The 24409-nt window shown below is 37.7% G+C and overlaps 1 protein-coding gene across 1 annotated transcript in view; it reads left to right on the top strand.

Annotated features, from left to right (window-relative positions):
* Nucleotides 1-20937, top strand: part of LOC126190689 (transmembrane 9 superfamily member 2) — a 127378-nt gene extending 106441 nt beyond the window's left edge. The window contains exons 11-15 of the mRNA XM_049931149.1: nucleotides 11538-11697; nucleotides 11797-11948; nucleotides 15304-15415; nucleotides 16936-17107; nucleotides 20127-20937. Coding sequence (XP_049787106.1) covers nucleotides 11538-11697; nucleotides 11797-11948; nucleotides 15304-15415; nucleotides 16936-17107; nucleotides 20127-20194 — 664 coding nt within the window. The 3' untranslated portion in view covers nucleotides 20195-20937. The remainder of the gene's footprint in view (nucleotides 1-11537; nucleotides 11698-11796; nucleotides 11949-15303; nucleotides 15416-16935; nucleotides 17108-20126) is intronic.
* The last annotated feature ends 3472 nt before the right edge of the window (nucleotides 20938-24409 follow it).

The raw sequence follows: 24409 nt of genomic DNA, 5'->3' as shown, positions 1-24409 counted from the left end.
TAACACTGGTGGCTGGGCTGCACCTGCACATCGAAAGCTGGCTCACGATGCACAGGCGACGTTTGGAATGTTTAATACTTTTGGCACAAGCTGGTGACTGGCGCTGGCTGGTGGAGCTATACTTCAGCTTCTGCAGTAAATGTATCTGTTGTAGTGGTCCCTTATCAGTTAGAGGGGCCGTACAAGAGACAAGCAAGATGGGCCACCGACCTCCCTTCAAGAGCTCAGATCGAAACATCGCCAGTGGATGTAAACAATAACAGGCTTTCCAAATAAACACGGAACTACTTCACGAGAAGACACGTGACAGTATTCCATCAATTGTACATGTAGCACTTTGCCAAATCGATGTTATAAGCATGCTCGGAGGGTCAGTCTGGCAGTGTATACCTACCGCTAGGACAGCCCCGACCAGTACTTAAGCCAGCTCTAGCATTGTAGACAGCCACCGTAGCATTCAGTAGCACGTTGTATCTTTGTATTTGGTAGAGTAGATTTTGGTCATTATTTTCTTTCATTGTCTTGTACTCTTATCTGGTTTTGCCACCACAAGAATTGTGGGGTTTTCTTGTTGTTCTTGTGTTCGAAAACTAGTGCATGCCAAGAAAGCATTTTTTTTTAATTATAATAAAGTGTGTTCAAACTTGATTGTTAGTTCTGTCCTGCCAACACAGGACACTACAGTATCAGATGTCTCCCATTTGTTACTGTCAATGTTGATCGGCCTCTGTCACTCTACCATTTTCATCAGGAGATTGCATTTAAAGGTCAAATTCATTAACTTCCAGTGGCAGAACAATTAAAAGTATTAGCTGTATGCCAAAATACTTTCTTCTTTGTGTGATACCTTTTATTGGAAAGCTTTCTCTGATATCTTGAGTTGATTATGTGTGGTGGCATACAGGAGGGAGGCAAAAGCATCCTCACCAGATAGCAATGTTTTGTAAAATTCAGCATCACTAAGAAAAAAGAAGAAAAGTTATGGACAAAATATTGAAAAAGAATTTTTAAAGTTTGAAAAAGAGAAATTAGCTGCAGTGAAGGCACACGAAGACATCATCCAAAATCATGATACTCTTTCCTGATGAGTCTCAGGACTGCATACAACAGTTTCCCTTTCTTTTCAGAGGAAAATGTTTGTAAAACTTAAAATGCAAAAGCTTGTGTGTCATGAATTGGAAGCTGTGGTTTCAGTACAACGTTCTCCTTCAAAACATTGACTGTGCACTAATTCAATGTACTTGATCTGTTTTAAAATTTTTGTTTTGAATGTTATTTAGCTGATACTGAAGTGTATTATTACTCAATCTGCAAGTTGAGTCAAAGTTTTTCAGGAATGTTTTTTACTTCTTCATGCAAGGAAGAAAACTCTCCTAAATGGCAGTCGATATTTGGGAGGTGAGTCCATAACCACCCATTTCTTATGTACTTCAGAATTCTGTGAGTCACTATAATGTATATGTTGAGTAGTAAAGGAGTTTTGCTATTTGGGGAGCAAAATAACTGATGATGGTCGAAGTAGAGAGGACATAAAATGTAGACTGGCAATGGCAAGGAAAGCGTTTCTGAAGAAGAGAAATTTGTTAACATCGAGTATAGATTTAAGTGTCAGGAAGTCATTTCTGAAAGTATTTGTATGGAGTGTAGCCATGTATGGAAGTGAAACATGGACGGTAAATAGTTTGGACAAGAAGAGAATAGAAGCTTTTGAAATGTGGTGCTACAGAAGAATGCTGAAGATTAGATGGGTAGATCACATAACTAATGAGGAAGTATTGAATAGGATTGGGGAGAAGAGAAGTTTGTGGCACAACTTGACCAGAAGAAGGGATCGGTTGGTAGGACATGTTCTGAGGCATCAAGGGATCACCAATTTAGTATTGGAAGGCAGTGTGGAGGGTAAAAATCGTAGGGGGAGACCAAGAGATGAATACACTAAGCAGATTCAGAAGGATGTAGGTTGCAGTAGGTACTGGGAGATGAAGAAGCTTGCACAGGATAGAGTAGCATGGAGAGCTGCATCAAACCAGTCTCAGGACTGAAGACAACAACAACAACAACAACAACAACAACAACTATAATGTGAAAACAAAATCAACAGAACAATGAAATCAATGCCATGTAAAAGAACTCCAGTTGAATAGTGGTGAAACACTTCAGGCTGCATCATTGTCATCTTCGACTTTCAACTGCCAAAGAGTGAAGATCCCTTGCTGCTGAGGACAAGCTCACCAAAGAGGAAAAAAACTGCATGGAAACAGAAACGTCAGTGACACATGCATCAATCAGTGGTGGTTTATTTAGATGCTCTGCAGTGTTTGACACGAGGCTGAATCCACACTTTTTTTTACCCCAGTTACAGCAGAAAAATTGAAATGGAAGCACCTCAGAGACAAACAGCTTAATAATTTTGTCGTTGAATGATCCAGCAAAATATACATTGAAAGTCAGTTGCAATATAAGCAGAATATACAGACTGAGTAGTCCATGCGCAAGATAGGCAACATCAAGGACAGTATCAGCTCAAGAGCGCCGTGGTCCCGTGGTTAGCGTGAGCAGCTGCAGAACGAGAGGTCCTTGGTTCAAGTCTTCCCTCAAGTGACAAGTTTAATTTTTTATTTTCAGTTTATGTCACAAACTCTTATGTTTTCATCACTTTTTTGGGAGTGATTATCACATTCACAAGAAAACCTAAATCGGGCAAGGTAGAAGACTCTTTTTACTCATTCGCTAAGTGTACAAGTTAGGTGAGTTGACAATATATTTCTGTCATGTGACGCACCTGCCGTCACCAGTGTCATATACACTCCTGGAAATGGAAAAAAGAACACATTGACACCGGTGTGTCAGACCCACCATACTTGCTCCAGACACTGCGAGAGGGCTGTACAAGCAATGATCACACGCACGGCACAGCGGACACACTAGGAACCGCGGTGTTGGCCGTCGAATGGCGCTAGCTGCGCAGCATTTGTGCACCGCCGCCGTCAGTGTCAGCCAGTTTGCCGTGGCATACGGAGCTCCATCGCAGTCTTTAACACTGGTAGCATGCCGCGACAGCGTGGACGTGAACCGTATGTGCAGTTGACGGACTTTGAGCGAGGGCGTATAGTGGGCATGCGGGTGCCGGGTGGACGTACCGCCGAATTGCTCAACATGTGGGGCGTGAGGTCTCCACAATACATCGATGTTGTCACCAGTGGTCGGCGGAAGGTGCACGTGCCCGTCGACCTGGGACCGGACCGCAGCGACGCACGGATGCACGCCAAGACCGTAGGATCCTACGCAGTGCCGTAGGGGACCGCACCGCCACTTCCAAGCAAATTAGGGACACTGTTGCTCCTGGGGTATCGGCGAGGACCATTCGCAACCGTCTCCATGAAGCTGGGCTACGGTCCCGCACACCGTTAGGCCGTCTTCCGCTCACGCCCCAACATCGTGCAGCCCGCCTCCAGTGGTGTCGCGACAGGCGTGAATGGAGGGACGAATGGAGACGTGTCGTCTTCAGCGATGAGAGTCGCTTCTGCCTTGGTGCCAATGATGGTAGTATGCGTGTTTGGCGCCGTGCAGGTGAGCGCCACAATCAGGACTGCATATGACCGAGGCACACAGGGCCAACACCCGGCATCATGGTGTGGGGAGCGATCTCCTACACTGGCCGTACGCCACTGGTGATCGTCGAGGGGACACTGAATAGTGCACGGTACATCCAAACCGTCATCGAACCCATCGTTCTACCATTCCTAGACCGGCAAGGGAACTTGCTGTTCCAACAGGACAATGCACGTCCGCATGTATCCCGTGCCACCCAACGTGCTCTAGAAGGTGTAAGTCAACTAACCTGGCCAGCAAGATCTCCGGATCTGTCCCCCATTGAGCATGTTTGGGACTGGATGAAGCGTCGTCTCACGCGGTCTGCACGTCCAGCACGAACGCTGGTCCAACTGAGGCGCCAGGTGGAAATGGCATGGCAAGCCGTTCCACAGGACTACATCCAGCATCTCTACGATCGTCTCCATGGGAGAATAGCAGCCTGCATTGCTGCGAAAGGTGGATATACACTGTACTAGTGCCGACAATGTGCATGCTCTGTTGCCTGTGTCTATGTGCCTGTGGTTCTGTCAGTGTGATCATGTGATGTATCTGACCCCAGGAATGTGTCAATAAAGTTTCCCCTTCCTGGGACAATGAATTCACGGTGTTCTTATTTCAATTTCCAGGAGTGTATAATATATCGGATGTGTTTTCCTGTAGAGGAAGCGGTTGACCTATGACCTTGCGATCAAATGTTTTCGGTTCCCATTTGAGAGGCACGTCCTTTCGTGTACTAATCGCACGATTTTGCGGTGCGGTCGCAAAACACAGACACGAAACTTATTACAGTGAACAGAGACGTCAATGAACGAACAGAGAGATCATAACTTTGCAAAAATAAAGAGAGTAAACTTTTCACTCGAGGGAAGACTTGAACCAAGGACCTCTCGCTCCGCAGCTGCTCACGCTAACCACAGGACCACGGTGCTCCTGAGCTCATACTGTCCTTGATGTTGCCTATCTTGCACATGGACTACTCAGTTTGTATATTTTGCTTATTTTTCTCATAGTTCCATACAACTTCTTCCTGTTTTCTCTAATGATCTGTGTTCAGTTTTTCCAGGCCTATCCACTATGCCAACTTGTAACTAAATCTGAGGGGGGTGCGATGGGGAGGTTCCCTTGTTAGCCTTGGATTTATAACATTAATTTCCTGTAATAAATACCATTTGTAGGGACTAAGCACATTTCTTTTTCATCTGCAACTGCAGAGTGTTTCAAGCTTTTATTACAGTCCAACCACAGCAAAGTCACATACAAGATTAATTTATTCTTCTCTTCTTCTTCCAAATATAAAATGTACAACCCACTAACTGTAGATTGCAGACAACAAGTAGGTGTTTGCCTTTTGTAATGTGAAGTGTGCCCCATTATAAAACCATAGCAGGTGGTTGTCCAGTATAATTGCCTGTCTCTGGGGAAAAAGTTCATGTATATTTTGATTTTTCTAGACATAGGTCATTAAAAGAACACATGAGACCAATAATAGGCCTGCGTTGATTGTAATTTTTTTATAGGTTTGCGATCGTGCCATTGATGCCACTCTTTAACTTGTATTTACTTGTGAATGGGGACAGATATGGGTGTCACTAACATTTCAAAAACTTTTTTGTACTTCTAGCTATGTTTCGCTTGTAATAATGTGTGGTTCAAAATGTATCTAGCGGCAAGTTACCAGCCATCAAACTTTTTCACTACAATATTTGTAAATAAAGTGCATGTGCTTGACAAATAGCGTAATTTCACAATGACTGTTTCGAATTGTGGAACAGTAAATAGTTTATTAAAAAGCTAAGATGCTATACTACCAAATGTAATTTTTTAATAATTGATTGAGGAACGTAATGGAAGTAAAAAAACACATGTGAAACAAAAAGTAGGCATTTTCTTTTTTCACGAAGAAAGTAAAGCTTTTAAGAAAAACGCGGGTTCATTAAAGAGTGTGGTGTAGTCTTTTACATTGCCAAGAGTTTTTTTCAGCATGAAAATCAGGAAGTGAATTTTCCACCCTTTCATCCTCCCAGCCCGGCATGCAGTGTGAACACCCAGGGCGGTGACTTAGGACAGCTAGGCTGTTGAGACAGAGTGTGAACACAGCATGAACACAGCCTCTCCCCTCCCTCCTCCTTCCCCCTCCTCACCCCCCTCCACCTCCCCCAATTTCCTAAACCTTGTCAATCCTTTTCCTTCACCCTTCTTCCTTCCCATTCAACACTTCTGCCAGGAGGAAGAGCTATTGGATCCGAAAACTTGAACATTTCCTTAACTTTTATGTGTGTTTTCTCCAGTCACCACTTGAAGAGTAGATTTTATTCATCCAATTATATTTTCAAAAATCGGTTATTTCCATTGAAATTTTTTATGTGTTTACCTTGTTCTTTGTTGCCTTCATAGCAAAGAAAGTGATGTGTAATCAGCAATTATTTCACCAATTTGTCAGTATGGCAGTGTTCTTAGTGTGACTGATTTTGGCGTGTTCAGTAATTAAAAGTGTAAATTGTTGTGAAAGTATTCAGTATGACCATCTCACTTTCATTTACAAACGATTTAGTCACAGGATATGTACTATTCGGAAAAAAAAGGTGTTTTCTTATAAAAATCAAGGCTATTTCAAAATACCAGGAAATGGTAATTTACAGTGAACTCTAAAATATTTTTCATGTAGTAATAAAAAACTTCCTCCAATAGATAAAAATCAGTCACATAAACAGAGAATTTGTTAGTAGCAAATGAAACTTGTTCAAGTGTCTTTATCAAAAGATCAGCAGCCAACTGGTTCTTTCCATTGACGTGTTCCAACATAAACATAGAAGCCACGGACATTTGGTTTTAAAAAATAAATAAAAAGCTCGTAACATTCTCATTGTCTGTAAGTTCTCAAATCTTTCTCTCTAGCATCAATAATGCTATAACTTAATCTGCCTTTCAGATTTGGAAATATTCATTCATGTGATTCCAGTTTTTCCATAACTTGAACAGCTTTATTCACCTTTATTGTGTATATGATAGCAGACAGGCAACTGCTTAATTGTTATTGTTGTTTTCATGTTCATTGGTAGTCAAGATGATATTGAATTCTGCCATTCAAAATCTTTCCAGTATTTGTTTAGCATATTTTTCTTGAGACATGCCACAATCACTCCATATTCATTTTGTTTTATTTTTGTGCCAAGGAAACAGTCAAGCTGCCTGTTGTTGCACAAGTTGTAACATGTCCAGCAAGTAGTCATTTCTTCCTTGTCACTGCCAGCTATTAACCCACCATTAACATGAATTGCTACTTAGTCTATTTACATTGAGTTTGTGGTAAGGCAGAAAAGGGTCTACTACAGTGTTTGAAAATCTTTCTTCATGACTTCCATAAAATGTTTGTTCCAACAACATAGTGCTTGCTTGAGTCCATAAAGACTCTGTTTCAAGAGACACACTCAATCTGCATTATCTTCAAAACCTTCTGCTTGTTTCAGATCAGTTTCTCTTTAAGTATTCCATTAAGTCTGTCTTCACATCACGTCATTGTACTGGCACCTTCTTGGAAGTAGCTGTTTCTAGCATAGCTCGAATAGTGTCATAATGTGCAACAGGTCTAAATGCATCTTCATAATCTTTTTCCTGCTTATTGAATACACCCTTCAGCAACCAGTTGACTTTGAAGTTAGTATTTCGATTAACTGCAGCTTTCTGATGTAGAACTCAGTGATTCTGCAATATTTCTTTCATTTGTAGGATGTACACACGAGGCTCTCCATATTGTTTCTCTTAAGCAGTTCCATTTCTTCATTAATATGTTGCATCCATTTTTCTTTCTCGTTTGACTGCAGTACTTCAGAAAAACAATGTGGACATTCGTATTCATCAGCACCAACTTTTGTTAGCATCAGAATTCACCACTTTCCATGTACCGTATTTACTCTAATCTAAGTCGCACTTTTTTTCCGGTTTTTGTAAGCCAAAAAATCGCCTGCGGCCTAGAATCAAGTGCAAAGCAAGCGAAAGTTCTGAAAAATGTTGGTAGGTGCCGCCACAACTAACTTTTGCCGTCGAATATATGTAGCACTACACAGGCATGCTTTGCAGCCACGAAGGTAAATACTGGCACCAAAACCTCTGCATCAGTAAATAAATTTAAAAAAAAAAAAAAGAGGTGGAAGACGAGCTTTTTTTTCTCGGCCCCGAGTTTCGACCAATGCATTTTCATACATTATCCAAAGAAGTAAATACAAATTCCATATTGTCCATCTTCAAATGTAGCAGTATTTCAATGTACTATGAAAATCCGACTGGCAAGACTGTTTGGGATGTTTGTCAATATGGCCAACTCTACATGCTGAATTTTTTCCTACCTGTGAGAAGAGATGGTTGCTAATAGGAACTTGTATGAATTGTGAATCACTTGCAGTATTCTCTTCACCATAAGAATAATATGAATATAAACATTTTGCCATGTATTCTTTCGTGTTTGCTGCTATCTCATTTAAATCCTGTCTGCCTAATAAACTACAAAACTAGAGTGAGACAACAGCAAACGCGGAAAAATATACATATCATGTCATGTTTATATTCATATTATTCTTATGCCTAATAGCGATACAGTCAGAAATGAAGTATGGCAATTGACTAGATTTTTAAATCTAAGATGACTCTAATTTCTGTGCAGAATGTAATGTACTAAAGAGGCACCTGCAAAGATTTTCAAAAGGAGAAAAATTTTCGCTAAACTCTCATTCAGAACATCTTCTATCAGACGCAGTCTATTATTTGGTTCTTGTTGATCATTATCAAGAAAAGCAGCGGTGTAGGTAGCAACAAATAGCAGTTTCTTGCCATTGTTTCGCTAATGAGACGATTCCTCACTTTTTTTTAAATTGTAAGCGGCGGTAGCGTGCACAAAAGCAAGCCATGCCGCGAGCGGCGACAGGCTGTACACACTCATTATCAGAATGCGACAAACAATGCATCACACAGTACAATAATGCATTTTGAGCTTACAGTGACCTAAACAGCTGTAACAAAGAGAACGGCACTTATCAGATCAAAGAAAAATAAGCAATCAATTCAAACCAGACGAAGCACGTGAAAAAGGAAGGGTACCCCTATAAATACGGATGGAGCGCCTGACGCATAGCAATGGCTACCTGGTAAAGCTTAACTGCTAAGCTTACGACTCGAACCAAACTACTGTAGCTGTATCGTCATTCATTCGACCTAAATTGTGTCTCATATTACAATGGATCAACGTTGTTTCGATTTGGAGGCGCGGCCTAAAACTTTTCTCTCCACTTGAATTTAGAGTCTCAAATTTCTGGTGCGGCTTAGATTCGGGAAAATTTTTTTTCCTTGATTTCGAGTCTCATTTTTTAGGTGCGGCTTAGATTCGAGTTCGGCTTAGATTCGAGTAAATATGGTAGTTTAGTTTTCTCTTTTGCCTTCTGTTCTCCAGTTTATATGCTTCAGAAAATTCATAAGTTTGTGATTTAAGGAATTCTGTTGATTGTTACAGTCACTTGATACTAAATTTCTTCCAGAATTATGTGCACTAAATTTTTTATCACTTTGAACTTCTCCAGAAGCAATTTGTGCATGACATTTGACTTCTTCTGCATCAGCTACCGTTTCAAACCATTTCAGGCTCGGAAATTCTTGCCAAGAAATTTTAAATTCAATGTTATCGTTTCGGAAATTACAAACTACTTCTAGCATAAATTTTACATCATGACTCAGGACTACTTTCCTTCTAGAAGGAATCGTGGCTATAACTCCATCTTTGTAATTTACATACACAACAAATTGTCCAAAAACAGCCTTGTTATCTAACTTTGAGAGGAAATATTTGTTTATGTGAACATAGCAATCTGTGCCAAAAATTCTGAGATAATCCATGTTTTCCTACTTGTAGATTTTATCTGAAGATTAAGACCTTCTAGTAGGATTTAATATATAGACTGCTCTATTGCAAGTTTGTGCCCACAATCCTTTCAGTAGTTTACTTGGATTAACCATAGAACATACAACATAAACTATCTCTGTCTTGCATATTACCATATCTTTCACCTTTAAGCTCTCAGGCTTTCAAATCTCGACTGGTGCAGTCCCTAAAAATCAGTCTTTTTTTCTTCTTATCTCGTCCAGTAAGTCTCTCCTGACCTGGCATTCTGGGCAACTTTCCCAACTCTCCCCCTTTTCCTAATCCTCACCAGACCTTCACCTTCATCCCACTTCCTTCCTCTTCACCCTTTCTTCAAGAAGAAGGAGCCTTTGGCTCTGAAAGCTTGCAAACTGTAATACCTTTTATATGTATGTACTCCCGCTGCTGCTTGGTGAGTAGAGTTTTTAATCTATCCAATTACATTATATTTTCAAAAATTGACTATTTTCATCGATGTATTAAACAATTTTTGTGTTTTCATGTTCGGCCGCAGTATTTTGTTCAGCACTATAGGGTGGAGAAATCAGTAATACTGTTCCCTTATCTACAAACAATTCCTTAACTGTTGTATCACTTTCAGGACTGGGCAGCTAGGGTGTCATTCAACTGGCAGCTACTGTGCATTTTCTCAGTTTTTTTCTGAAATTGGTGTTGTTGGTTCCACTGCACAGAACTTATCTAAGTTTACTGCATTTGAAAGAGGGGTCATTTTTCGATGTAGTGTTTCAAAGAAACATAGACTTACATCAGAGACAATTGTTTTTGTATTGAAATGAAAATGTGTTGCTTTCACAACAAAAATGCAATTTTTTCGTCTTTAATTTCCTTAAACGTGATAAGATTAAAATTATTTGGTACTAAAAATAATACAGTGGGATTGTTTGTAAAAATAAAACTGTTAGAAAATGTGATTTTCTTCACTGAAAAATTTTGAAGCCATCTGTTAAACCATCCATCACATCCTTCGCAATAGTATTTGGTACCTCTTCTTGTCTCATTGCCGGATCTTGTCTTGCTTCTTTCTGCACAAACTTTATATCTTCTCTGAGCCATTTAAGAGTTTCCTGAAGCTGGACTCAGTTTTGTAAAATGTCTTCACTGAGTCTGTTTGCTGGTGTTGAGTAGTGGAAGTTGATTCAAGCAGACTACTTTTATTCAACAAAGCCTAAACTGATTCAATAATGACTCAATAAGTTGTTTATTAGTAGACCTCAACTTTGTGTAGAAAACATACTAATTTATGATCATCATTTGAAAAGCTGAGAAAAAAAAACTTTCTTCCACCATTTCATTTGCTTCCTCTCAATAGGTAGTTGCCCATTAGTTGGCCACTGTGGTCCACACAAACCTTGTTTTATTGTAATGCAAAATACAGTCGGATATCATCTTTTCTGTCATTCGTAATTTCATTCTGATATTGACATTGAATGCCATCTTTTTGTGGTTTTTTGTCAAAATAAATACACCCCTTGTGTCCTTCCATTTTTTTCTGTAACTTAGAAAACACTTTAACATAAATCACAAATTTTACTAGATTACTACTGGTTTGGCCCTAATAATTAGCTCCTAGGTCTTAGTCTTTACATCATACCATTTTAAAAACAAAATAAGTGATCAAGTAAAAGTTTGGTAGTTGCATAACAGATAATGAATGAAGACTGAAATGCTTGTTCAGTTAAAGTATGAAGTATGTTTTAGCTAGGAGGAACAAAAAAGACAATAATTAATACCTGAAATTTTTGGACACAAACATTATTACTGTAAGTGTAGGAGAAAAAAAAAAACTAAATACATGTGTATGGCCATATTGGCTGATGTTTGACCATGACTGTTGAAATTAATAAATATATTAAATACTTGAAAAATTTTGTTTCTGTCTTTTCTATTCATTCCAGTAAGTACGGATTTTCAGTAAAAGTAGTATTTTCTCTCGTTGTACCACAAGCCTTGAGACTGTTTGCATAATCTCGGAGGTGTTACTTTGAAACATAAATATACTTTTTTAATTTGTTCACAGAGTTGTGTTCTGCTTATTTTTTGTTATGGACCTTATTCTGTGGGGCAAGGGCAGCTCTGCAGCTGTTCCATTTAGCACTCTGGTTGCTCTGCTTGCTCTATGGTTTGGTGTGTCTGTTCCACTCACATTCATTGGAGCTTATTTTGGATTTAGAAAACGAGTAAGTAGTTTCTCTTCAGTTTTCCATGGTTTCAAGGTAGACAAATTGTGTGTTTCATTTTTAATTTATTTATCCGTGTTATTCCTTTTATTGTTGCAGGCTATTGAGCATCCGGTTAGGACAAATCAGATCCCAAGAAAGATTCCTGAACAAAGCATTTATACACAACCATTGCCAGGAATAATAATGGGTGGTGTTCTCCCATTTGGGTGCATCTTTATTCAGCTGTTTTTCATCCTTAATTCTATTTGGTATGTGTTTTGTGTTGTAATTTTTTTAGTGGTACTTCTAATAATTATTTTTGTTAACTTGTGCAAAGTTATGTCTATGTTATTAGCATCACATTGTGTGCAAATTTTTTCATTACAGGTCAGCATTGACTGTAAATTGTTACTGCTTGCATGGTAGTTGGTCCCCCCCCCCCAACATGTTTTCATTATGAATTTTAGGTAGTTGAATTACACCATGCAACACTGTTCCCTCAGGACTAAATTGAAGCCAAAACTATCAGTACACAGTACTAACTAGCAGTACAGATGTTTATTATATGCCTGCATCAGAAGCTGGTAATGCTAAAACAGAGAGACTGTGAGGATCTTGTGAAATATGTGACTTTGGATGACAGTGTTACCACCTTGGAAAGAAGTAATGACATGACAGTAGAGGGCAAAGAAGTTTAAGCTGTCAGTTAATATAGTCTGAGTGAAAGAAACTTGAAATGAGAAGGTGTGAGTAATTATAAGTGTTAACAGGAATTTCATTTAAAAATACCAAACTGGGAAATGTGAAGAACTATCATCTTGGTGAGATAAATATGTAGGTACCTTGTAACTGAGTGCCAAAGACACACACTTTTAATTATAGTGTGAAATTGCAACATATTAGTTATGACTGGTAAGGTGAAAACCAAAACAAGAAGAGCAGATGTACAAAGACAGTCATACATATTTCAAAAACATGTGAAGCATAAACTCTTTGAGGCTGTGATCACTGCTCCAAGAAAAAGCATTAACTGTTATTTGGTAGAAGAGGGGAAGGTAGTAAATAAGGAAATTTTTAATGTCGGGAACGTCACATCTGAAACAGCAAAAATTATTGTAAAACTTTGACTTGGACAAGATTCAGGAGAGTAAGAAAAAAATTGAAATTGCCGATCATTGGCCACCTCTTCAGGGAAGATAAAGCAGCAATTCTGACCTTCAAGTTTGGAAGGGAAGGAAGAAATGGCTCATTGTATTTGTGAGCACAGAGAGAACCTGTAGCACTGTTAGTTGGATTAGGATGACAAGAGTACGAACAGAAGAAGAGTATTGTTATATAGTATATCTACAAATAGCAAGTTTGAGCCTGAAAAATGAGAAAACCAACAAAGATAAGCATGTATCAGAATGGTGTAGCAGAGGGTTCAGTTTATCATCAAGTGCTATATGCTCACATACCTCCAATCCTCCGCACAGACCATTTGCAAAGGATGAGTCCTTTTATTACCCAGCATCGCCCTGAAGTGTAAAAACTTGACCACATCACTCACCGTGGCTTTGCCTACCTACCATCATGCTCAGAAAGGAGAAACATCCGTACCACAATTCTTCCCAAGTGGTATTCTGCTGCCTACCCAGTCTACAATATATTTTGATCCATGCATACATCACAATCACCACTTATCTCCTACCCCTTGCCATATATGTCCTATCACTGTGGAACATACAGATGCAAGGCTCTTCCCAAGTACCCAGTCAGCAAATCCTACTGTTGTCCCTGTTAGAGGCAGAATCACCTGTGGAAGGAATCGTATAATATACAAGCTTCACTGTAAAACAGTGGAAAAACTCCCAACTCCACTATAAATTTTGCACTGGCTTTTATGTAGGTACAACTACCAAACTAGTACCCAACCTCAATGAACGGCCATTGCCAAACTGTTATTAAAAGCAAAGTTGACCAATTAATGCTAGACAATGCTGCTATGCTTGACTTTAATGGCTGCTTGATAACCTGTTCCATCTTAATTCTTTGGCTCCCCACCACCCCTACCCCTCCCTACCCCTCCCCACCCACCCACCCACCCAAACCAACTTCTCTGTGTTACATAGGTAGGAATTGCCCTTACGTGGCAGCATTTGATTATGCAATCTCCCTGGCCTCAATCTGCAGCAGATCTGTCTAATACCCCTTTTCTTATGTCCCCAATTGATCCCATTAGTCTGCACACTTCCCTCTCCACAATATCCCTATTCCTCTATTGCCACTGCCACTCCCCTCTCAACCTACTTCACTACTTGCTGTTCCACATGCAACTCCCTTCCAGGGTGAGGTAAATGGTGTCGCATTTGTGTTTCATTCCCTTGTTGCCTCTTTTTTCTAGCTGTCAACCAACCAACCCTCCCTCCCTGCCTCTTTTCATCTCTCTCTTACTCCCCGCGACACACTCGCTCATCCCAGAGAGGCTACATTGTCAGAACAATGTAGTTAAATGTAGTTCCCTCTCTCTCTCTCTCTCTCTCTCTCTCTCTCTCTCTCTCTCTCTCTCTCTGTGTGTGTGTGTGTGTGTGTGTGTGTGTGTGTGTGTGTGTGCGAGAGAGAGAGAGAGAGCGCTCCAGAAGAGGACAGTGTGTCCAAAAGCACAGGTATTCTTGTTTACATACCTGTAAACTGTCCAGCATCTCTACAACATGTTAAATGGTTACACTTACTCCTTGAATTATTTAAAACTATACAAACATGTTGTTTATGTGGGCAAAAGTAAGGTTTACATTTTGCATCACATTTTTAAAGAACATTAATGAATGTAGTTATTGTAAATAATGAACTGTTTTGATGACTCATTGGTTTAATCCTTCTCATAAATTAATCATTGCAATCAGGATGAGAGCACTTGCCTGCAAAAGGCAAAGGTCCCGAGTTGGAGTCTCGGTCCGGCACACAGTTTTAATCTGCCAGGAAGTTTCATATCAGTGCACACTCCACTGCAGAGTGAAAATCTCATTCTGGAAACATCCCCTAGGCTGTGGCTAAGCCATGTCTCCGCAATATCCTTTCTTTCAGGAGTGCTAGTTCTGCAAGGTTCGCAGGAGAGCTTCTGTAAAGTTTGGAAGGTAGGAGACGGGGTACTGGCAGAAGTAAAGCTGAGGATGGAGCGTGAGTCGTGCTTGGGTAGCTCAATTGGTAGAGCACTTGCCCACAAAAGGCAAATGTCCCGAGTTCGAGTCTCAGTCCGGCACACAGTTTTGATCTGCCAGGAAGTTTCAATCATTGCAATGTTAGAAGTTGGTGTCAGATAATCCCACAGTATCCATTGATTATGGAAGACACTCAACTAAGTTCAGTATCATGGAGTTAATGGGCCTCTCCTGTTTATGAAAAAAATCTTAACAGGAGCAGCAAGGTTGTTATATTAATATTGCAAAAATAACAAAAGCTGATATGATTTTTCTGTTTTAAGTGTGTCCGTGTACTGCCCATCAATCAACAAGAGTAGAGTGATTGACTGTTCTGTTTTCTTTCCATTGTTTCCAACATGGAATTTGCATTGCTGTAATATTGTAGTCACGTTTTTAATAATGTGGTGTTTTGGACTTGGTGTAGTAAACGTGAATTTTTCTACAGGTCCAGCCAGATGTACTACATGTTTGGATTCCTCTTCCTTGTGTTCATCATACTTGTTATCACTTGTTCAGAGACAACTATTTTGCTGTGTTACTTCCATCTATGTGCTGAGGTAGGTTGGATGTGAGGTTACTAGAGTAATTAAAAACAGTTTGTGGTATTTGTTCTAATTCTGTTTCATTCAGTCTGTCATATAGTTCACACACAAATCTCAGTATCCATTGTATTTAAGGTCGATATAAATACCTTGCATATGCTATACTTCGGGACAGGAAAACTTCGCGAAATGATAATGTGGAAAATAACACAAAATTAGCAGTTTTTAGAGAATTAACATGAATTGGTGCTTTTTACAAAATTTCACAGTTTGTAATTGTACTGAGTAAAAATGTAAATGTTATCTATCTGAGGACAGCAATGTTTGCTAATATTTGCCTTCGCTAAATATTAAGAGTTAAAATTGCATTTTGTTTTCAAACATTCTCAAGGTTCAGGTTCATGTATAATTTTAAAGTGACACTTCACTTCCACTTAATGAACTTTGATATGATGATGAAAATAGAACCCAGTTTGGCAAAAAACAACAGTGACTTTGGCAGAAAATATGAATGTGGCAAAAACACAGAAATTTGGAAAAAAAATAAATTTGGCAGAAAAATAACACAGGGTTTGGAAAAAGTATAGTTTTGCAAGCAGCGCAGCGACTTCTTTGGCGAGGAGCAGCAACAAATCTGGAAAGAAAAAAAAAGAAAAGAAAAGAAAAGAAAAGAAAAGAAAAGAAAATATCCTGTTCCCTGGGTATGTAAGGAATTGGTAGATGTAGCAGGATAGGGCAGAATATTTAGTTGGTTATAAAATGTTGGCTAATTTTTATGCTATTATGGAGCTAAAACAGGCTAATAAACTAGTCAACAATTACAATAGTAGTCAGTAAGTAATACGAAGAAGTAGTGTATGCTTAGTAAATTGTAAAAAGTAAATATAGTTCATTGTATAAGTATCTTAACCGATATAGGAAAAAAGATGACAGTGTTAAAAGGTCCATTTTATTCTCAGCTTTTGAATTCTTAAGAATTTCTTCATTATGTAATGGAGACATAGAAAATAGGTAAAACAGTAGATAAGGAAGTAAAATTTCAAAGAATAAAAACCACCAAAATGTAAAAGATTCACTTATATAATTCCAGCTGCTGCTGGTAAAGAGAGATACAAGGCAGAGAAAAGGATAAGTAAGATTAGTTTCAAAGTCCAGTTTATTAATAGAGAGTTATTGGCAATGACCAGATTGAAGAAAAAGGCTAATGGTTGTAATAGTCAGAGTATATTTGCAAATGGAAAAATAACATTTTCTCTGCTTTATGTTGGCATTGTGATGTGCAGTTTTTACTTTTATTATGACCCATTTTCTATGGTATTTTGTGTTTTTAAATATATTTGGCAGTTGACCTGTTTGACTGGAGCCATATTTTTTGTTTCGACATTTGACAAATTCACATCTGTGTAGAAGAAAGTGCACATTGGCATAAGCACTGTCAGAAAGTTAGTTTGTATGTTACCTATTGTGGGTAATACTCATCATCACATAGTTGTTTTACATGTTGTAGAATAAAAGGAACACTTCTTCTTTTTTAGGATTATCACTGGTGGTGGCGCAGTTTTCTCACGAGTGGCTTCACAGCATTTTACTTGTTTGTCTATTGTATCCATTATTTTGTAACAAAACTGAACATTGAGGATGCTGCATCAACCTTCCTGTACTTTGGATATACTTTAATCATGGTTTTCCTGTTTTTCCTACTCACAGGTATGTATATTATTAAACAGCTCATTTCATTTCCATTCCATACTCTGTAAATACTGTCTTCTAAATTTATAAATGTTTTATGTAGTTAATAAAAGCCCATATGTTGCTCGGAAAGGGGAATGTGGGTAATAGGGTGTATTGTAACAGTAAGATAATTCGAGCAAAGTGAAAACACTTGATTGTTTTATTTTCTGTACACTGTTACAAGGACATGCTGAAAGTAATGTCTCCAAATTTTTTTATGTGAAAACTTTTAAAGCTTTTAAAATAAAACAAACATTATTAACAGTCTACATCTTTATTCTTGGTGTCTACATATTTGCAGATCTCTGCCACTAGAGGGCTCTTAATTGTGTGTAACGTAGCGGTGTGTAAAGTGTCATTGCGGGAGAAACAGCATGCTGTAATCAAGTTTCAAATTTAAAGAGTTCTCACACATGGAGCACCCCTTCCTTCAGTATGACAGTACCAGACTGCACATGAGTGCTGTGACATCTACAATAATTTGATGCTTTGAGTTCACTGCCATCGATTATCCACCATCATACAGTACTGACTGGCTCCATTTGATGCCCATCTATTTTCAAAACTTAAATAGACCTTCAAGGACTTCGATTGTGATGAAACAGTGCAAGCAAAGCTGAGGTTGTGACTCCATCAACTAAGTCAAACATTCTACAGTGATGGTATCAACAAACTGGTCTCTTGTTGGGAGAAATGTGTCCATTGGCAGAGTGACTATATTGAGAAATCCAGGGTGACCATGTTGAGAAATAATTATCTAGACATGGAGAATAAATGTGTGGTCTGTTAATAATTTTTGTTTTACTTAAAAATGTTTAAGAGTTTTCACAAAATTCAGAGGCATTGCTTTTCAGCACGCCCTTGTAGTTCTCTTACTGAAATTGTGCCTATTCTGCTGTGAGCATTTATGGAACCCACCATGAGCACCTCTTTGAATACCCGAGAGCCTCAGTCATTGCAGATGTGCTTCCAATGCTAACCGACAACTGTAGAGCCAATTGTCGAGTTGTGATACACCATTTGGAACAAATAATGGCCTCCGTACGATTCATTGTGTGTGGACCAGTGGCTGTGACAGGATGCCCCAACCATGGCTGATCATGAAGCTGTGTTTGGCTGATCATGAAGCTGTGTTTCTGTATTTCCTGAGGCTGTAACTTTCTTTACCCATCACCCAACTGTATTCCTATCAACTGCGGAATCGTCATACACTGCACATTAACGTTTATTGATGTTCACCACTGTTTCTTTCTCTGCACACAACAATTCAATAGCTGTACACTTTTTGTAATGTCAGTCATATGTAGATGCCATTTTGACACTGTACTACGGCTCTGCCAACTGCCATAATGGTTCGAAACTCCACCGGCGCTCAGAACACACATCAGACACGAAGCACCAACAAGGATATTTGTTCATGTATATTAATAGCTTTTTTTAAAAAAATGTGGGGCATTATTTATTGAACGACCCTCGTATTTGCAAATTTAACGTCCACGTAAGTGTAATGATGTGCTGCAGTGATGTGATCAGAGAAACTGGGCAAAGGAAAACTGACAGAAATAAAGAGTGCATAATTTAAGAAACCTTTAGTGATTCTTGTTTGGTTTTTAAGTGAACTCTTCAACACACATTCCTATATTTCGTCTTTGATACTATTATTAGTCTCTGACTGAACAGTCATTGTATTCAATTCAAGTGATTATAGTTATTAAAGTTTGAGCATGATGATTTTTGGCTGTTGCTTCATCATTTGCATTTGTCTAATTTACTCTTGATCCACGATCCAGAACCTCGTATTCTATCTCATTAAATTGCTGTGCTGCAGAGTAAAGGCTACTGTTTGTTTAGCATTTTTCCTTTATAGTTTTACTAGTCTAGATAAAAACCGATAGACATCACATTTTTGGTTTTATAGATATGTTCTGCAAATGAGAAGAAAGAATTAAATGAACTGAAATTGTTTTGAGGAATATTGAAACTTTAATAACTTTTAACAAAGTAACTTTTAACAGAAACCAATAGGTGCCCAAAGTGGAAGAATTTAGTGTGAATGAGAAATTTTACTTCATTATGGAGAAAGATCACAATTACTTAGAGCTGACTGAAGTTGGGGTAAAGGGCAACAGTAAATGATTTGTTAACAGCTGTATGAGTGCTTGTGCAAATTTTTAATTACGGACCACTTTCCTAGGGACTCGTGCAAGTTGTTCCATTTCATTGACAAGTATGCTACAGCTTTTTAGGTTCTTATGGTTGTATTCATTTTATTGTTGCTATAGAACTTTCATAACTCATAAAAAATTAAAACTTGACCTTACATGAACCGCAGTTTTCAGATGAAGAATTGACTAAGATCACTGAATTTTAGTTTGCTGCATTGAATTTGGGTAGACATTAATCTTAACAACTGCTTAAACAGTCTCTTACTAAATGTAATCAGTTTCAGTTTGCTAATAGTATAATAATGGATATTACAAAACATAGCATTCACAAATTGATACAAGCAGATCGTGAGAATACATTTGTGGCATAACTTCAGATAAAAATATACAACTCCAAGCTATATTATAGATTCTGATCTCTCTATATGTTTCTAAAAAAAATATATCAGTTTGTTGAAAATTTAATACCACATACAGCAGTTGCATACCCAACAAAGAAATTGAAATTTGTCTTCTTCAGTGGGCTGACAAATTATTGATCTGCCTTACTGATGTAAAAGAAAAAAATTGAGTCTTATTTTCAGGCTCACGTTATAAGACTTCTGTTGATTTCTAATTACATTGCAAATATTTGGTAATAATGAAACTCCTGCCAAATGAAGATCTACCATCCCCCCCCCGCCGCGCACGTGCGAGGCGCGCGCGCGCACACACACACACACACACACACACACACACACATTGTGTGTGCTTATTTGTCAGTCTTTGTATATATAAATATGACTGTAAGACTTGGAGTTGAAAATATGTGTATCCTTTTTGTTTTCCAGGAACCATTGGATTTTTTGCCTGCTTCTGGTTTGTAAGAAAGATCTACAGTGTAGTTAAAGTTGATTGAAGTGGAGTCCTTCAGTGATAATGGTACTCTGGATTGAATAGAAGTGAAGTCAAGAAAAGTGAATTGATGTCAAAAGTGCTTCAAAAAGTGCTAGAACGTCTGTAAAGTATGAGTGGTGGTTTCGTAAAGAATGCTCACTATAGGGACATTAGTGCTGGTTCTTAATATGGACTATAACAGAAATATTTTCTGATGTCTGATGTACTTCAAATTCTTTTGTATAACTGCAGTGCTGTACTGCTGGCTGATACTAATATTAAGAGTAGCAAAAGAAATAAATTTAATACTGTAAGAGGTTGCACCATTGTATTATAGGTTTTGTAAAAATAATAATAATTTTACAAAGTGTATAACGAGAAGCCATTCATTGGGCACTACATAGACCTATGCTTTCTTCCATGGAACTGTGAGTTTTAAACTTTTTTCCTTAATATTATGCATATTTTTTGTTATGCTTAAATATACCTCTGATGAACTAAATTAAAAGGACAATGAAAATTTAGTATGGAATATATGTAGCTGCGAAGAAGATACATCATTGTCCACATTACAGAAAGAGTTCTCAGTAGTGAACATACCCCATTTAGCACACATGATTGTTTCTTTAGCTTTTGGATTACATATTCTCCTTAAACTGAAAAGATGACGCAACTAGTGAGAATGACCTTCCGATGCCGTAAAGTGCCTGCAGTTGTGAAGAAAAGTGTGTGTGTGTGTGTGTGTGTGTGTGTGTGTGTGTGTGTTTAAAGAAAAAAAAGCAGGAAGGAAAAGAATTTTGAAACTAAAGAAACTTTCAGTAGTGCTAGTGTGTGTGCGTGTGTGCGTGTGCGTGTGCGTGTGTGTGTGTGTGTGTGTGTACAGAAAAAAACCATGAAAGGAAAGAATTTTGAAAGTAAAGAAACTTTCAGTAGACCTAGTTATTTATTTGTAATTTTAAGTGAGGTAAAAATTGAAATTTATCCACACTGTAGCCCAAGATTCAGCAAAACATGTATCCTTTGTTTAGAGTTAAAGTAAAAAATGGCGTAGAGGAATGTGTGAAATGGTGGAAGAGAAACAAATGGGAATTAGAATGAAAATGAAACTGATGGGACAGACCAAAATAGAGATAAACAGTGATGAAATTGAGACCTTAAATACCTTCCTGACACTTTTTATTCCCAAATGGTGCAGCATACGGTGTCGTTGAAACTTCACAACATTGCAGTGAAGCACATGTTTAGATTGCAGTGAAGAACATGTTTGGCATCAGCGGGCAATGATACTGACTTAGTGTATGGCCCGAGGAAGGCACTAATTGTCACAATGATACATGTAATGTGCAGGCATCAGTTATTGGTACCTGGTAACAGTATAGCATGTTTAAAGGGCAATGAAAATGGGCTGTTGGTTGCAGAATCCAAGGAGCAAAAAAAAAAATGGTTGCATTGTCCCTTGTAATTTATATGATTTCAGCATGCTTAGATTTGTTCAAACATCGTGAAGTGTGAACAATACAGTCTGATGTTATGTCTGAGAATCTCTCCAACAATTACTAAGTTGTATGTCAGGTTGTCCTTTTCAAATAGTGTGTCAAGTGCTAGATATTTTTTGTGTTGGAAGTTTTCGACAAATTTATGCTTTTACATCCCACCTTTCTTCAACATTGCCTTTCTTTTATTATATGCTCTTTACAAATAGAGCTTTATCAGTTATTTCAAACAACAGAAAGTCCAGGATGGAATAACACAGTATTCTTATATATTACCAGTAACTTTATTCATTTGTTTATACTCTTTAACTATTTCTGAAGCTACCATTTAGCTTGCACAGTGCATCATTATGTCTCATCTGTCTTTTATTCATGTTGAATGATGTTGCTTCATTTCCGTTTGTTGTAATTTAGAATTAAAAAGAAAAAAGATTATTTAAATTGTTAACTGTGTCATATATATGAGAATCTCCTTTAGGCCTGTCAGTGTGTTGTGTTGGCATCCATGTCTTGAGGTTACATATGCTAAATCAGAAACTGTATGTAAACGAAAAAGTTGTAGACTTATCCTCATGGATTCATAAATGAAACAAAAACTTCTCTAATTCACAGTTAAAGACAAACTTGTCAAATATTTCATAAAATTCTTTGTGAAGTCATGATGGATGAAATGTAGGCAAATATATAAGTGGGTTGGAGGAGGTGGTCTGGCCACATTTATCTCTCTATTAAAATTATGTTGTCCACACTTGACAAAGAAGTGACAAGTGATTGTTGTTGTTTGTTTCTTGTGAATACAGTTGCCAGTTTTGTTGGCAGTTTCAGTATAAAACGATGTCTTCGTACCAGCATATAAACAAACATGATTTTGTTCCTGTGAAATATTAATGCTTAGTACAACTGTTTTTTTTTTAATCAGGTATTGAAAATGTTGTTACAGTCAGAGATTTGCTGTTTCTGCATTGTGGCCAGTTCAGAGAGAGCAGAGCATCCCATCTCCCCACACTTATTACCACCTCCAATTTTGTACGTGAATATATTGTCAAGTGATATCATGTCTTAAGAAAGATTACTTGCTTCTCTTTATGTGGAATTATTTGTCCAAAGAACTCCGGAAGACTTCCACCCCCTTTCCCCTCTGTTCAGATTATGTTGTGTTCTGGATCAGGTGACAATATCAGAGCCCCAAAACCTTTGAAAATATTCGCTTTACTTGTATAATTATGCATACCTCTTTTGCACCTGAAAACAGATGTCCTTTGTGTAAGTTAATATGATTAACATAAACAGCTCAATACAGTTCGCACACTACTTTGGTGCTACAGTTCAGATGTGTTTTGTGTATAATTTTATACAGAAAATTTTATGAGAGGTTTATAGTGTATTGTCTCAGCACGAATTTGTGGCACAAAAACTCAATAAAGAAAAGATGAGCTTCCGTAAATAATTTATATTCTTCTCCACCCATTAATCTCCACAGGTAGCACCCAGCATTTCTGTGGCTTTAGGAGACTTAGGTGTGCCTTACTGAATATTTTATAAAATGACATTTTAAAAATTTAGAAGTAATTGGAAATAACATATGATTGGTTACAAATAAGACAAGCAGATACTGTGTGTCAGTGTGGAAATTTTCTAGCATTAAATGTATAAGAAAGTAAACTTACAAGCAGCTATGCATCCATTTTGTCTCTTTTCTTTTCTTTAAGAATTGTTGCATGTTGATCACTGTGTAATGTAAAACAACTATTTTTAACCTTAAGTAAATCACAGATGTCTTGTTTATTTGTTCGACTCTGTAATCACTAACTCTATTAAAGTGTCTTTGGAATTTATAATATGTGACAGCTGTTACAGTAGATATTCAAAATGAAACATTTTTTTGGTTCATTGTTTGATCAACTATTTACAAAATGAAACCTCTTTTTATTTATTTATTAAGATTAGGTTTACTGAATTTATATCTTTCAAAGTGGAGGCATGTTCTTTGGTATGTCATTCAGGGTTACCTGAGTAGAACATTAACTATGAATTGCTGTTTCACATACTTGAATAAAATATTTTGGTACATGACATAATAATACAAGACGGAAACACCATGTTAATTTTATTGCGGGGTAGACAAATTTTAGATTGGAGTTCATCAGGATGGGTATGAAAGGGCATTTTTTGTGTTAAAATTGTATTGAAAAGTAATCAGTAAATTCTCTTGATAGTTAATTAAGACACTGTGACCATATACATAAAATGCTGGTGCCATGAAATAATTGTTACAGACATGCAATCTGAATAAATGTAAATACTCTGCACACATTATTTGGAAGTTTTTGCAAAATTGTGCTGGAAAAGAACAATTTAACAAGAAGCCCTAATTGTCAACTGAAAAAAAAATACAGAAATAAATTTGAAGCATTGTTGGTAGACAGAACAGTGAAGAAAGTAGTAATAAGCAGTATGTGAAGTAAAGGAACATTCAAATATTTTTATATAAAAATGTACATATATCTTCCTCAGGCAGCAGAACAGAAGTTGTGTTGAACAATTAGAGTCTGGCCTTTTAACTGAATGAAACTTTCAATGTTTCGTAGTGTGTGTGCTGGTGTTACTCAGACCTTAGCCTTTTGCAGCCTGTGCTTTACCAACTGAACCCTTCAAGCATATGTCTTGGCACATTAAAGTTGTGAACTGGATTGTGAAGTGATGCTCAATTTTAATCAGAATCAGAATGATGTCATCTTTGCCAA

This window comes from Schistocerca cancellata, chromosome 6, assembly GCF_023864275.1.
Source record: "Schistocerca cancellata isolate TAMUIC-IGC-003103 chromosome 6, iqSchCanc2.1, whole genome shotgun sequence".
NCBI lineage: Eukaryota > Metazoa > Arthropoda > Insecta > Orthoptera > Acrididae > Schistocerca > Schistocerca cancellata.
This window is presented reverse-complemented; position numbering and strand designations above follow the sequence as displayed.